Source organism: Raphanus sativus, chromosome 8 (genome assembly GCF_000801105.2).
Source record: "Raphanus sativus cultivar WK10039 chromosome 8, ASM80110v3, whole genome shotgun sequence".
Taxonomy (NCBI): domain Eukaryota; kingdom Viridiplantae; phylum Streptophyta; class Magnoliopsida; order Brassicales; family Brassicaceae; genus Raphanus; species Raphanus sativus.
In genome coordinates this window covers 9,682,054-9,694,141 of record NC_079518.1, presented here as the reverse complement: position 1 = coordinate 9,694,141, position 12,088 = coordinate 9,682,054, and the positions used below count along the sequence as shown (strand labels likewise).

The 12,088-nt window shown below is 39.9% G+C and overlaps 5 protein-coding genes and 1 non-coding gene across 16 annotated transcripts; 1 reads left to right on the top strand and 5 right to left on the bottom strand.

Annotated features, from left to right (window-relative positions):
• Positions 1-128: 128 nt before the first annotated feature.
• LOC108819377 (uncharacterized protein At2g24330) lies at positions 129-2,634 on the bottom strand. Of its 2 annotated transcripts, none has more exons than XM_018592395.2 (6): positions 2,516-2,634; positions 2,158-2,439; positions 1,869-2,013; positions 1,688-1,797; positions 772-1,201; positions 129-676 (listed from the first exon to the last, which is right to left on the bottom strand). In XM_018592395.2, exons 2-6 carry the CDS (start codon positions 2,434-2,436, stop codon positions 423-425), a joined length of 1,218 nt encoding a protein of 405 aa, XP_018447897.1. In that variant the 5' UTR covers positions 2,437-2,439; positions 2,516-2,634; the 3' UTR covers positions 129-422. The 2 variants fall into 2 exon arrangements, with proteins under 2 accessions (XP_018447897.1, XP_018447898.1); XM_018592396.2 differs by having other exon boundaries at positions 2,512-2,627.
• A 302-nt stretch (positions 2,635-2,936) lies between these two features.
• Positions 2,937-3,009, bottom strand: TRNAR-UCU (transfer RNA arginine (anticodon UCU)). The gene has a single exon. It is a non-coding gene; the product is annotated as a tRNA-Arg (tRNA).
• Positions 3,010-3,383: 374 nt separating this feature from the next.
• On the bottom strand, positions 3,384-4,138 carry LOC108820990 (ethylene-responsive transcription factor ERF015-like). Its single transcript, XM_018594034.2, has one exon. The coding sequence runs from the start codon at positions 4,136-4,138 to the stop codon at positions 3,587-3,589; it is 552 nt and encodes a 183-aa protein (XP_018449536.1). The 3' UTR covers positions 3,384-3,586.
• Positions 4,139-4,679: 541 nt separating this feature from the next.
• LOC108820989 (octanoyltransferase LIP2p, chloroplastic) lies at positions 4,680-5,870 on the bottom strand. Its single transcript, XM_018594031.2, has 4 exons — positions 5,661-5,870; positions 5,312-5,576; positions 5,086-5,236; positions 4,680-5,009 (listed from the first exon to the last, which is right to left on the bottom strand). Exons 1-4 carry the CDS (start codon positions 5,792-5,794, stop codon positions 4,702-4,704), a joined length of 858 nt encoding a protein of 285 aa, XP_018449533.1. The 5' UTR covers positions 5,795-5,870; the 3' UTR covers positions 4,680-4,701.
• Positions 5,871-5,932: 62 nt separating this feature from the next.
• LOC108832183 (uncharacterized) lies at positions 5,933-10,159 on the top strand. Of its 10 annotated transcripts, none has more exons than XM_056992607.1 (10): positions 5,933-6,603; positions 6,812-6,850; positions 6,975-7,040; positions 7,225-7,326; positions 7,417-7,515; positions 8,538-8,839; positions 8,940-8,976; positions 9,057-9,293; positions 9,387-9,434; positions 9,514-10,159. In XM_056992607.1, the coding sequence occupies exons 6-10, from the start codon at positions 8,538-8,540 to the stop codon at positions 9,772-9,774; spliced, it is 885 nt and encodes a 294-aa protein (XP_056848587.1). In that variant the 5' UTR covers positions 5,933-6,603; positions 6,812-6,850; positions 6,975-7,040; positions 7,225-7,326; positions 7,417-7,515; the 3' UTR covers positions 9,775-10,159. The 10 variants fall into 10 exon arrangements, with proteins under 10 accessions (XP_056848587.1, XP_056848584.1, XP_056848588.1 ...); XM_056992604.1 differs by having other exon boundaries at positions 6,975-7,102; XM_056992608.1 differs by having other exon boundaries at positions 5,933-6,689.
• Positions 10,140-11,443, bottom strand: LOC108832184 (uncharacterized). The gene is made up of 3 exons (XM_018605681.2): positions 11,126-11,443; positions 10,739-10,762; positions 10,140-10,645 (listed from the first exon to the last, which is right to left on the bottom strand). The coding sequence occupies exons 1-3, from the start codon at positions 11,316-11,318 to the stop codon at positions 10,344-10,346; spliced, it is 519 nt and encodes a 172-aa protein (XP_018461183.1). The 5' UTR covers positions 11,319-11,443; the 3' UTR covers positions 10,140-10,343.
• Between the last annotated feature and the right edge of the window lie 645 nt (positions 11,444-12,088).

The window sequence follows — 12,088 nt, the reverse complement described above, 5'->3', positions numbered from 1 at the left end:
AAAGTTTACAAGTGAATCAAATCTCTTTTGACCTTACGGCTAAAATTTAATTCACTTGTGGATGGGAATGTTTAAAAGTGAATCAAATCTGTTTTCTTTAAAATCTAGTTTGAAGAAAATTTACAAAATGAAGAAACTGTTAGCTCATAGTATTAATACCAAATATGATCTGTTTTCGAAAGTGAATACATTAACAAAATATAGAGACAATCTGTAGAAGTAAACCAAATTAAAAAGATTTAAACCCAAAAACGTATAACAATTATCGTTATATTTACCCACCAAAACTCTGTTGTCTTGTTGTATTAAAAACACACCATAACCAAACCTGTAAGAATATACTATATATAAAGAACAGTTATAAATTACCTGAACGAATACTAGCACACGAAAGCCTTCTTCCTCAGGTAACTGGATCTTACTCAGCTCGGTGTCCCGGTCTCAGTAGTAGCAACTTCCTCGTTTATTTCAGGAATGGGGCTATTCCCACGTTCACTGGACGAGCTGCTGCTATTAACCACTTCACTGGTTTCAATCAATGAGGGAGAGTCTGTGACCAGTAGAGCAGGAACAGGAGGAAGAAGTGGATTCTCCTCTGAATGCTTCGGTTTGTTCAGGGCGTTACAGTGAGGGCAATAATACGTAATATACTCAAAATCCTCTTTCCTAGCAAGTCCTGCCCAATTATGTAACACATTGCAAAACCATGTTTAGAAGCCAACATATTGTAGCTGATTCAGGTAAAAGGATGATGCTTAGAGATTCATTCACCGTTATGCATATGACAGTTCTCACAAATGATTGCGAATGACTGTGTGGGATCTTCGCCCACAAGGAGAGCCGCGATGCGTGAGATCCAACTGCCATCGGGAGCCGCATACCCCTGGGGACTGTAATGCTCAACCAGCATCTCCTGGCTTTGCTCCGCGGTGCTTAGTAATCTCTCGGTTTCCCCAGAATGGCGAGACTCGTCATCAGAATGATGTGTTGAAGTGCTTGCAGAACCGTGGGGTCTAGTATTCGGATGTCTTCGATTCCTCAGCCCTCGTGATTGGTTGACCTCCATGTCATTACTCTTTCCCCACGCCGGATCTACTTGGGATTCATCTCCTAAAACTACTTTTAAGCCAGAGTCGGCACCCAATTTGGATGCCAGGACAGTTGCAGCGGCTGCTTTTGCAGCTGGATCGGGGTCATATCTCTGCATCAAAAAGGTCCATGTTAGCATCACCTGTAGCTGCCGTAGTAAGCTATCAGACACCTCAAGTCACAGTGACAAGCATTCATATGCTTTGCTATAGATTATTTTGAACATATTGCACCGATATGAAAGTACTCTCAAAACAACTAGTGTATGTCTTCCTTTTTTTTATATTCAAGTATGGATGCTTGTCCCCATAGAAATAAACACAACGAACTCCAACTTTCACCCTGTCTCTATTCATATTCACCATTATCTCAACTACAACAAACAAACTTTGAAGCTTGAACACATAGTAACTATCCAGTAACTACTATAAGTGATAAGCAGTAAAAGTACCAGTACTTGATCAATAAGCAAAGAAAGAAATGGCAAAGAAAGAAATCGGAAAGAAGGGCAGTGACAAAGCAGCAGAATCCTAATAGAATCTAAGATGCTAAGGCCACACTCACAAAATTCTCTTCGTTCTCAAGTCTACAATCTCACCTCAATAAGTTGTTGGGTGATGTAAAAATTGGTCCTTTCTTTAAGCTCATTGATTTTATCCAACCTTTCAGCTCGGAGCTTTTCCAATGTCCTTTGATCTCTGCGGTCAACTATACAAACCAGTTTTACACAGAGAAGAAAACACCAAACATAAAAAGAGCATGTCAAACACAAGACTCACACATCTTTGAGAAGCTGACGATGGAGGAATAAGCAAAAGCAGAGAGAGCAGGTAATAGAAACATAGGCAAGATCCGGAAACTCCTCATCTTCCAATCCAAATCTTTAGTTCTGGTTGCCATGATCGCATAACCCACTGCAATTACCTGAAAGCAAGCAAGCATATTTAGCAACTTATTCATAACAACTAACGGATTGAGATATACAAATGATCTAATATATTCTTCTCACCAAAACACTAACTAAAAAACATCAAAAATTCAAAATTCAAAAATCCATTAACTGCTGACCTCAAAGATTAAGGAGGAAAGGACGAGGTTTCTGGTGAGTTTCCTCCACGTGATCGATCTGCGTTTGATCCTGGATACAACGCTTGCTTCTTCCTTAGAGATGTATTCAAGCCTCTTCGCGAAATCGTCTCCTTTGTCTCTAAACATGGCATTCCAAATACGCGAGAAGAATCCATTCCCCTTCTTCTTATTCTCATTCACGCTATCGGAGGTTGCGGCGACGGGGGAATCGTTCTGATCACGTGCCTCAGCCACCGCTTCTTCCTGCTCCTGCGCCATATCCTAAACAAAAAAATTCAACAAAATCAAAACAATCGATTATCAGAGCCTCTTGAATAACTTTTTTGCACTCACTCACTTGCCCTGAGCCTCTTGATCTGGAAATTTCTCTTAGAGACGAAGGATTTGAATGTCTCGAAGGATCATCTGCTTCGTCATCTCTGCCTGCCACACTTTTTCTTCGAGAAGCCAAATGGGAAGGAAGGAGGGAGATCCACCAGTAAAGCCACGTCGACGCTAGCGCACGTGCTTCTGTTTCAGAGATGCTCAAGGATTTGGGCCCAATCATCTTCAAATTTATTGGGCTTCTTACAAAAATACATAAGTTTCAGAATTCTGTTACGTTTCTGATTTTTTTTTTCTTTTTTGAAACACTTGCGTTTCTGATTTGGTCCAGAAACTTTAAAGCAAAATTTACTTATGGATCACTAATTCGCTTTATATAAACGTTAAAAAAAAGTAAATAGTTATAAAAAAAGGAAGTTTTTGTCCAAAGCGGACACACCCAGTGGGACTCGAACCCACAATCGCTTGATTAGAAGTCAAGCGCCTTATCCATTAGGCCATGGGTGCTAATTGATATGTATATGGTTGTCCTTTTATATAATCTATTGAATTTCTTACATCCATGGGTGCTTCATGCTCGATTTTGGGATCAGTTCTCTTATCAACGGCATTGGTTGATATTTAGTTAAAGAACTTTAATGATTCTTCAGAGGCTTTGTTATGTGTTTGATCAAATGGAGGTGAATAATGAGGATTCATGCACCACCATGATCTTTGGATGTGTTGCAAATCATAATTACTATAAAAAATGGGCATTGCTTTGTTTCTAAGCAATGCAAAGAGAAAACTTGAATAACGGCCTGATATTGGACAGTTTACAAACACGTTGGTAGTTGGATAAGTGTATGAAAACTTTTTGCCTCAACACATGCAACAAAAAAAGTTAAGGTTTTGACGCCAACTCCTAATCATAAAGTCCAGTATATGAAAAAAAAGAGCACACATTGCAAAAACAAGAACAACAAACTGCATGCTAAATAAAACAAGTTCACCAAATACAATGATGATGCATGTATATACCCCCCCACAAATAAGCATCTAAATGGACACACAAGTAACTAGTATAGTTAACACCAAATAAGCGCTAGTCTAGATTGTTTATCCAGTCAATATCCATCATGAGGAAACTGTCTAGCTCTAAGTCTTCTACTGAGTACATTGATTCCGCAGCTGTGTCCACTGGGAGATAACGTTCATTGCCCATCTCTATAATCTCAGTTGAAACAGACGCATCAGGGAAAGCAGGAACCTGATCTGTTGCCACCGGGGTTGTGGTGGTAGGGGAAGAAGGCACAGACGCAGCTGATAAAGCATACTCTGTTGCTATTGTCTGTATGTCATGCTTGGACAGAGGCCGGACAGAACCTTCAGGAAGCTGAGGCTTTTTATCACTGGGAAAATTGAAAACTCCTTTCTTACCCCTGATGCAGAACAAAGCAGCGTCATAGGCTCGGGCTGCTTTCTCCGGAGCATCATACGAACCTAGCCATATTCGTCTTCCAGTCCTTGGAACTCTTATTTCAGACACCCATTTGCCCCAGGACCTCTTTCGGACACCCCTGTAGCATTTGAATCTTTGGTCTTCTTCAAGTGAAGAGCTAAAAAGAGGCGATTTGGGAGTAGAGGGTGGCATCATATCCACAACGGAAGCAGATCTTCTAGATTAGTGCTTAACAGGTCTGTGAGAGACTGAAAAGTAAAGGGTATCTCAGGCAGAGAGAACATTTGGAGCAGGTTGAGATGAAATGGAGAGGCATGCCATGTTTTTTCAACAACACGTGGCATTGAAGAAACTGGGGTTGTGCCAGGATAGTAAAGTTTCTTTAAAAGAGAGACACCACAAAAAAAAATAAAGAGGGGAAGAAGAAAGAACCTACGGGTTGTTACAAGTCTAGTGTCCGTTTTTCTCGAAGTTGAGACACTTGTAAGAACCACCACAGATTCGGAAGTTATTATGCGAATCAATCCAAAAGCTAGCTTAAGTTTCAGTTTCTGCATATATGTTAGTTAGCCAGAAAATAAGTAAAAGCATTAAATGTAGACTGACACCTTTTAGATGGACAATTTGATCCAAGTCATGTGAGCGTTAAGAAGATATATCTCAAGTGGAAGCTTCTCCTGGAACCTGAGCTACTTCTTGTATAGAATCTTTATGTTTCAAAGAGTTTACAATAATGTTATAGTGATTGCAAAGAACTTTTATCCCTCAGCTTTCAGAACATTAGGATCTGAAACTGTTTGCTTCTCGATATGAAGCTGGAAAACTTCAGAGAACTCCTTAAGCAAAGACTCATGAGCTACATCTATCAACCTCAAATCACCAACCTTTCCTTGTTCTCCATCTGCAACTGCAAGCAAGCCCTTTACACTCCCAACCCGCCTGTCTCTAATCCCACATGGAACTATCGAGTCAAACGGTGCTAAATCCGTTGTGACATTAAGAGCCAGACCATGGTACGTTATCCATGTCGACGCACGGATACCTATGGCCGCCACCTTTTGGTTGCCTATACAAACACTATCAAAATATACAACTACGCACATCTAAAAGACAATAATGTAGTAAAGGGATCTGAGACATACCGACCCAAACACCAGTTAAACCATCAAGACGAGAAGCTCTGATGGAGAAAGCTGAGGAAAGAACACGGATGACAACCTCTTCAAGCGTCCTGAGGTACCAGTGAAGATCCATCTCGTGGTTCCTAAGGTTGATTATAGGATACATAACTAGCTATACATTGTTCAAACCGATCATATTAGCTTCCAAGAACTCATAAAGAAAACAAAGTTAAGTGTATTAGTTTACCTGGCCAGGGCCATGGTAAGTGACTTCACCGCCACGCTCGGTTCGATACACATCGAAAGGAGCGTCCTTTACGTCGAAGTTGAGATACTCCTCTGAGCTGCCAGTTCCCATTGTGTAAACAGGGGAGTGCTGTAATAGAATCACAGTGTCTGGACAGTCCTGGTTTCTATCAATCAGTGTTTTTTTCTCGTCGACAAGGGTTTTCTGCCATGTCCAAGCTTTCTTGTATGGAACCAATTGGTCGTAGAGATCGAAACATTGACACCTGCAAAATGGTGATTGCACAGAAGATGTTCGTGAAAATGCCTTAAAAGAGAGAAGGAAGTGAACAGATGGAAAGTCTGCTTACTTTCTTGGGTTTACATGATTGGCTGTGTTTAAGATCTTGACAGATCTGGGAACTCTGTTTCTGTTGGAGTTAGTACGAGGGTGGTGGTGATGGAGACCAGAGAGTAGTGTTTCTACTCGATGCAACGACTCCATAAACACTCCAGAGTTGTAACAAGTTGGATATTAGTTAGAGTTTGTTTTTTCTTTTGGACTTTTATTTAACCAATTAAAAAAGAGAGTGGCTTTATATAACATCATCCACTTCCTGTGGTAAATGGGGTCTACTTTACTCTCTGGGCTAAACTCTTTGTTTGGAGCTTCTTCTTCACTGAGTTAAGTGTTCAGGGACTGTAAAGGTGTAGACTTTATAACGAAATATGCTGGTTAGTCTAGGTTTCTTCGTTGAAGATTCTGTTTACAATGTTGGGTTTGATTCATGTTCTTGATTATGCCAAAACTCAGTTCCTGGTTCATCATCATCCTCTCTTGGTTCATCATCTCTTTCGATTTCGTTGTGGTGTAAGAGAAGGGGCTTTGGAGATTAGTTCCCAGTGGGGAGAAGAAGGATAGTCACACAGGGTAATAAGAGGAGAAGAAGCTGGTGGCAGAGGTTTTTCTTTGATGATATGAATGGGAACTGGCTTGGTTTTGAGGGACGACGACATTGTTGATGAGCCATCTGAGCTTGCAAAGGATGATGAGATGTCTGATGAAGACAAGTTCGAGACTCGGAAGAGACGAGCAGAGGCCATTGTGGAGCTGCGGGAAGGTCAGGAGGAGAGATTGGGGATAATGATTATGATGGTGATGTGAGCAGGAAATGGGAGGATCGAATTGTTGAGTCAGACGGTAGTTTAGTTGAGTCTTGGAGCCGATGCTATCTATGCTGGTCTTGAGGGAAGTGACGACCAATCAGAGCTTGATGAGTTAACTGGTCCTGAGAGAGAGGGTTGGTTTAAATGGTGAGGGATATGGTTTTAGGAGTAGAAGAGAATAAGATATTCTATACGAAGGAGACTGTGTTTTTGCTTATGCATTTTCAAAATCTGTGAGTTATGAGATAACCTCACTATGCAATTGTAACATATGGGTCTTGTTACATGTCTTGTTAAGTGTAATGTTCTTCCAGAAGACTGATCAATGCTCATTGACATTGTACACTCTTTGCAGGCAACGGAATTTTTAGCTCGTGCCCTTTTTAGGCAACAGGTAATTTCTTTGTTTACTACAGTTAAGTTCCCCGGATTATTTCTCCATTTACATTTGTGTTAGTCCCCAGTTTGATTGTTTGGTATGTGTCTTTGCTTCCACAACTGTACCACTTGCTGGCTAGACGCTTTAATGTGAGACGCAGTCAGAAGCTAGAAATGGTGAAGGAACTGAACAGAAAAAAAGCTAGGTACCCTAGATTGGCAAATCTCCATCTCTTTCTGAGGATGAGTTATGGTGGGAGGTTGCAGGGTAAAGCGTTAGACACAACGCTACAGTTTTAGTTTCTTTTGATGTTTAAGTGTTGAAAACTCATCTTGATCTATATTCCACGCATAGCCTCACTGTTGTTGATTTTTTGGTGTCTTCAACAGCTTGGAGCTGAGAGAGGAGTGGAGATTAGAGAACCGGAAAGCATTTGCCAACATATGGTCTGATATGGGGTTTGGGATTTCGCTGTTCGTTGCCAATCATTGGTAGATTAAGTTTCTGTTTCCAATCTATAATGACATTCTAAGCTCCATATCAAGCTGTTAAGCCTACTTTGTTCGATAAACCCTTTTCAGGTAGCCTTGTTGAAATTTACAGGATGTAAGATCATAAACCACATTTCAGACACAGAAAAAAACATTTCTCATCATCCTTATCACCGACATATTCATGGGGTAAATATCATAACCTTTGCCTCTATTAAGAGCAGAACACCAGAATGAAGCTGGTAACAAATGTAAAAGCCAAAGATGTTATTACTAGGTTTAGCACATTCATTATTCACCATTACTTTGCTAGCCCTCTTAAGCAAATGGATCAGTAGCTTCATTTGCATAAAAGTGATCTACTAAGAACGGTCTTACCAGGGATATTCATTGATATACATTACAAACTATAATAATCATCATCTTGTGTAATTTAATTGTATATCTATCACTAATATACACACGAGTCTCTATATACACACCATTTGCTATGATAATGGGTCTGCAGACAAAGTCCAAAAAGCACACAGAATAGTGTCAGATATTAAAAGCATACTAGTCCAAACAGAAAATGTCTTCTTTGTTTTGTTATTGCACTTAAAAACAAAGATTGGGAAAACATGACAAAATAAGAAGAAAATACAAAATAGAGAGGAATGTCTGACTTCTCTTCTCTGACAGCAATTCCATTGAAGACCATCACTTGCAGTCTTTGACCGAATCTTAGCCCTTCAATCTTACATGGCAGTTTTTTTCAAAAAAAGGCTTACTCAATCTTTTAAGTTACATAAACAGAAGTTTTATTTTGACTTGGAATTTTATTCTTTATTACGCCATCATAAATTCATAATTATCAAACCATGCACGATGTTTGAATATTAACTGTCATAACTATTGTTAAATCCTAAGAATTAAAAGATTATAAAATGCATTAAGAAGTTGGTTTTGATATAAAAGAGAACACAGCTCATCTTCGTCTTTCCTCCGCCAAGATCGGATCCTATCCTTGTCTCCTCCACCACCTTATCTCATCAAGCTAACACAATCCCACCAAAACCCAAAAGAACAAAAAACAAATAACAAAACCATTTTTTATTCTTTTCTTAGACAAGAGAGAGAGGGAGGTTCTAGGGATATTGTGTTCTTCTCCTTCTCTTCATTGAAAGTTGTCTTTATTTTTTATATTTCCTTGTGGAATTTTGTTTGGTTAGATGGGTAATGTAACATCAAATGTGGCGGCCAAGCTCGCCTTCTTTCCGCCTGAACCGGCTACATACGGCATAACGAATGATGAGGAGACCGGGAAGCTGGTCTTCTCAGGAGTCTCACCTGACATGAACATGGAAGTCCATCAGCTCACCACAAAGTCAGGCAACAGAGTTGTGGCCACGTTCTGGAGACACCCTTTTGCTAGATTCACGCTTCTTTATTCCCATGGCAATGCAGCTGATCTTGGCCAAATGGTTGAGCTCTTTATCGAGCTACGTGCTCATCTCCGCGTCAACATCATGAGGTATATAATAATAAATACACATTAGAAAATCTAAAACCTTCTAATGTTTAGATTCTCGCATTTAATTTTTTTTTTTTGTTTTCTCATGTCATTAAAATAGTTATGACTATTCAGGCTATGGAGCTTCAACAGGAAAGGTATAAACAAGGAGAACTCATTCAAATTTTCAAAAGTTTAATGTGGTTTTCATATGTTTGTTGTTTTCTTGGTGGTGTAGCCGTCTGAGTTCAACACCTATCATGACATCGAGGCAGTGTACAATTGCTTGAGAAGCGATTATGGTGTAAAGCAAGAGGAGGTGATTCTGTATGGACAGTCTGTAGGAAGCGGGCCAACGTTGCATATGGCTTCAAGGTTGAAGAGGCTGAGAGGAGTTGTTCTTCACAGCGCCATCCTCTCTGGCATTAGAGTCCTGTATCCTGTCAAAGTGACACTCTGGTTCGATATTTACAAAGTAAGTAAAACACACACACACACACAAAGAGGTTTCTTCATACTATATGGTTCTCTGTCTTTATTGTGTTTGTTTTGAATGTCTTTACTGCAGAACATAGACAAGATACGCCATGTCAGCTCTCAAGTTCTTGTAATACATGTATGTAAAAGTTATATCAAGTGTTATAGAGTCTGTCTTCACTTCATTCTGTTGATTGGTTTTGTGGATTAACCTGCAGGGCACAAGTGATGAGATTGTGGATTTGTCTCACGGGAAGCGGTTGTGGGAGCTGGCCAAGGAGAAGTATGATCCGTTATGGGTGAAAGGAGGAGGGCACTGCAACTTAGAGACGTATCCTGAGTACATTCAGCACCTGCGCAAGTTCATTAACGCAATGGAGAAACTCTCTTTAACCAATCCACCATCCAAACAACTAGCCAATGAGCCTAGTATCACTGAAACTAAGCATAATCGGTGCTTGAGATTGAGGAAAAGGTAGGATTGGTTTTGGGGAGGTAAGTAGCAGAATCAGAAGACAATTGTGGTAGAGATTCCTTCATGTGCTTTCAACTCAGAAACTGCTCAATGGGATCTCTTCAGACCCAAAACCTTATGCAGAGTCATTTCCTCAGTGTGATAAAAGAAACAATGCTAAACACCGGCTCACAGACAGACAATGGAGGAAGAAAGATCATCTAGGGATGTATTTACTCTAGAATGTAGCTTTCTGTTCTTTGATATTCCTGTAAAAACATGCATTGTAACACTAAGTTTGGGGGTAGTGGACAACATCATTACTTGTGGTAGAAGCTAACAGATTTAAGATGTAAGATAAAATACAGAACCAACTTAGTGGCAGTGAAAGGGACAATCATAATTATGTATAAAAAGAAAGTCAATACAAGGCCATGTCTTTAGCTACATTCTGATCCAGAGGCAAAACAAAAGACTACAATATATGGAGGAAGCATGGAAGATAGGATTGTCTTCCTTGACAATTCAACAGTTTCCTTTTCTTGAGCTAAGTTGTGAAAGTTTGGTTTCTCTGACATGAGAAATGCAATCAGTTTACTCACCTTCCCAGCCTGATAGCCGAGCTCTCTTCTCCCACAAAGCAGTGATTTTCCTCTCCTTGATCAACAAAGCTTCAGCTCTCTCCCTAGCTGATTCACAAATCTCGGTGGCGGCGTTGCATTTCTCAGCTTCCTTTTGGTACTGAGATGCAACTCTTTTAGCTTCTCCGAGGGTGACATTCATATGACGACTATGCTCATCCGCAACAGCTTCTTGAAGCTTCAGTTCCTCGGTCAGAAGGTCCACAAACTGCTTCTCCATTTCCTGTTTGAGCTCTGGATCATCACCTCCACAATCTGATCAAAACACACAAGTCAGAGAAGGAGCGTAATCTTCACAGCTATAACACTATCAGCCAAACAAAATCAAGCTCAGGATCAAGATCAAACCTGTAACAGAGAGATTTGCAAGCCCTGCAAAAAAAAACAAAAACAAAAAACTTGTTGAACTATCTACACGCTGAGATTCATTCTTAATTGCTCATAGACAGACAACATAAAGATTAAAACCCAAAAGAGGCAGCTTAGATTCAAAGATCTAATATTGAAACCAGATCAAGGACACCTCAAAGTTCTGATCTTTACTCTAAAAGGAACTAACTTTTTGACAAGAAGATGTGAACACAAACTTGCCATCATGAATCCAATGGAACATCCAGATCCAAGACACCTAAAAGTTCTGATCTTTACTCTAAAAGGAACTAACTTTCACCATCACGAATCCAATCCAGTCAAAAACGAGAGAGAGAGAGAGAGAGGGGAGATGGTGGGTTATACCAGGAGCAATCTCGAGGAGAGAGACAGGAGGTGGGCAATCACAGGAGCAAGGAGGACAAACAGAGTTTCTACTCGTAGATCCAACGAAACCTTTGTTGAATTTCCAATAAAGAGCAGGTCCACACACTACTAAAGCAGATACAACCGCGAAGATCACAAGGCATTTCATACAATCTCCCGAACGACGCGCCATCGATCGCTCCCTGCGTGGAACACGAAAGCTTGGGAAACAGAGTGGATGTGTAGCTAGCTAACAATGGCGATTAGTGTGGAAGAAGAAGAAATAGAAACAGAGCTACCCAAGTGTGTGTGAATGGGCCAAAGTGCCAGAACGACGACGTTTTTAATTGGATCCGGACCAGTTGTCGGTAGTGCATTTCTCACGGTTCTGTAACTGTTCTGTCGTGTATTTATGATTTTACCCTTATTAAATTTGTAGTATTCTTAAATGGCACTATACTTTCATCTGATTCAGAAATCACCCTTTTGTAGCTTATATGTGGTATTCAAATCCAATGCAAAGTAAAGCCTTCTAATACTCTAATCAAAATCTTTAAGTATGTTATCCAGTGTGGTGTAGGCTCGACACCATATTCCCCATCATCATTTTCAAATGGTGGAAACATGGTTTGGTTCGAGCAGCTAGTTGGCATCACCATCTCTGTGCGTTTCTTTCTTTTTTGTAAACTAGAAGTCACATTGATTCATTGGTAACATATTTTTGTTCCTTGTGAATGAATTGTTTAAGCTAACAAAAGAAGAAGTGAGAAGATACAGAACACCTTAAAAATGTTTGTGCTTTACACAGTTTACAACAATGGAGTAAAACACACAAAAATATACTAAAGTCTTAGATAATCTATTTGCCCTTTTACTTATCTATTCTTGTGTCCATGTGATATCACTCAAATTAACCTAATGAGTGAATTACTTTCTCAAATAGTAATAATAATGTTGCGTTCT

Excerpts from the sequence above, each read along its gene's own strand:
- LOC108819377 (XM_018592395.2), bottom strand. The coding sequence starts at position 2,436 with ATGGCGCAGGAGCAGGAAGAAGCGGTGGCTGAGGCACGTGATCAGAAC. Across the intron at positions 1,202-1,687 it reads TCACCCAACAACTTATTGAG|AGATATGACCCCGATCCAGC; the intron begins GTGAGATTGTAG and ends TTTTTGATGCAG. Across the intron at positions 677-771 it reads GAACTGTCATATGCATAACG|GACTTGCTAGGAAAGAGGAT; the intron begins GTGAATGAATCT and ends ATAATTGGGCAG.
- LOC108820990 (XM_018594034.2), bottom strand. The coding sequence starts at position 4,138 with ATGATGCCACCCTCTACTCCCAAATCGCCTCTTTTTAGCTCTTCACTT.
- LOC108820989 (XM_018594031.2), bottom strand. The coding sequence starts at position 5,794 with ATGGAGTCGTTGCATCGAGTAGAAACACTACTCTCTGGTCTCCATCAC. Across the intron at positions 5,237-5,311 it reads CTTACCATGGCCCTGGCCAG|CTAGTTATGTATCCTATAAT; the intron begins GTAAACTAATAC and ends AACAATGTATAG. Across the intron at positions 5,010-5,085 it reads TTTAACTGGTGTTTGGGTCG|GCAACCAAAAGGTGGCGGCC; the intron begins GTATGTCTCAGA and ends GTGTTTGTATAG.
- LOC108832183 (XM_056992610.1), top strand. The coding sequence starts at position 8,538 with ATGGGTAATGTAACATCAAATGTGGCGGCCAAGCTCGCCTTCTTTCCG. Across the intron at positions 9,294-9,386 it reads TCTGGTTCGATATTTACAAA|AACATAGACAAGATACGCCA; the intron begins GTAAGTAAAACA and ends TCTTTACTGCAG. Across the intron at positions 9,435-9,513 it reads CTCAAGTTCTTGTAATACAT|GGCACAAGTGATGAGATTGT; the intron begins GTATGTAAAAGT and ends ATTAACCTGCAG.
- LOC108832184 (XM_018605681.2), bottom strand. The coding sequence starts at position 11,318 with ATGGCGCGTCGTTCGGGAGATTGTATGAAATGCCTTGTGATCTTCGCG. Across the intron at positions 10,763-11,125 it reads TCTCCTCGAGATTGCTCCTG|GGCTTGCAAATCTCTCTGTT; the intron begins GTATAACCCACC and ends TTTTTTTTGCAG. Across the intron at positions 10,646-10,738 it reads TGCAAATCTCTCTGTTACAG|ATTGTGGAGGTGATGATCCA; the intron begins GTTTGATCTTGA and ends TGTTTTGATCAG.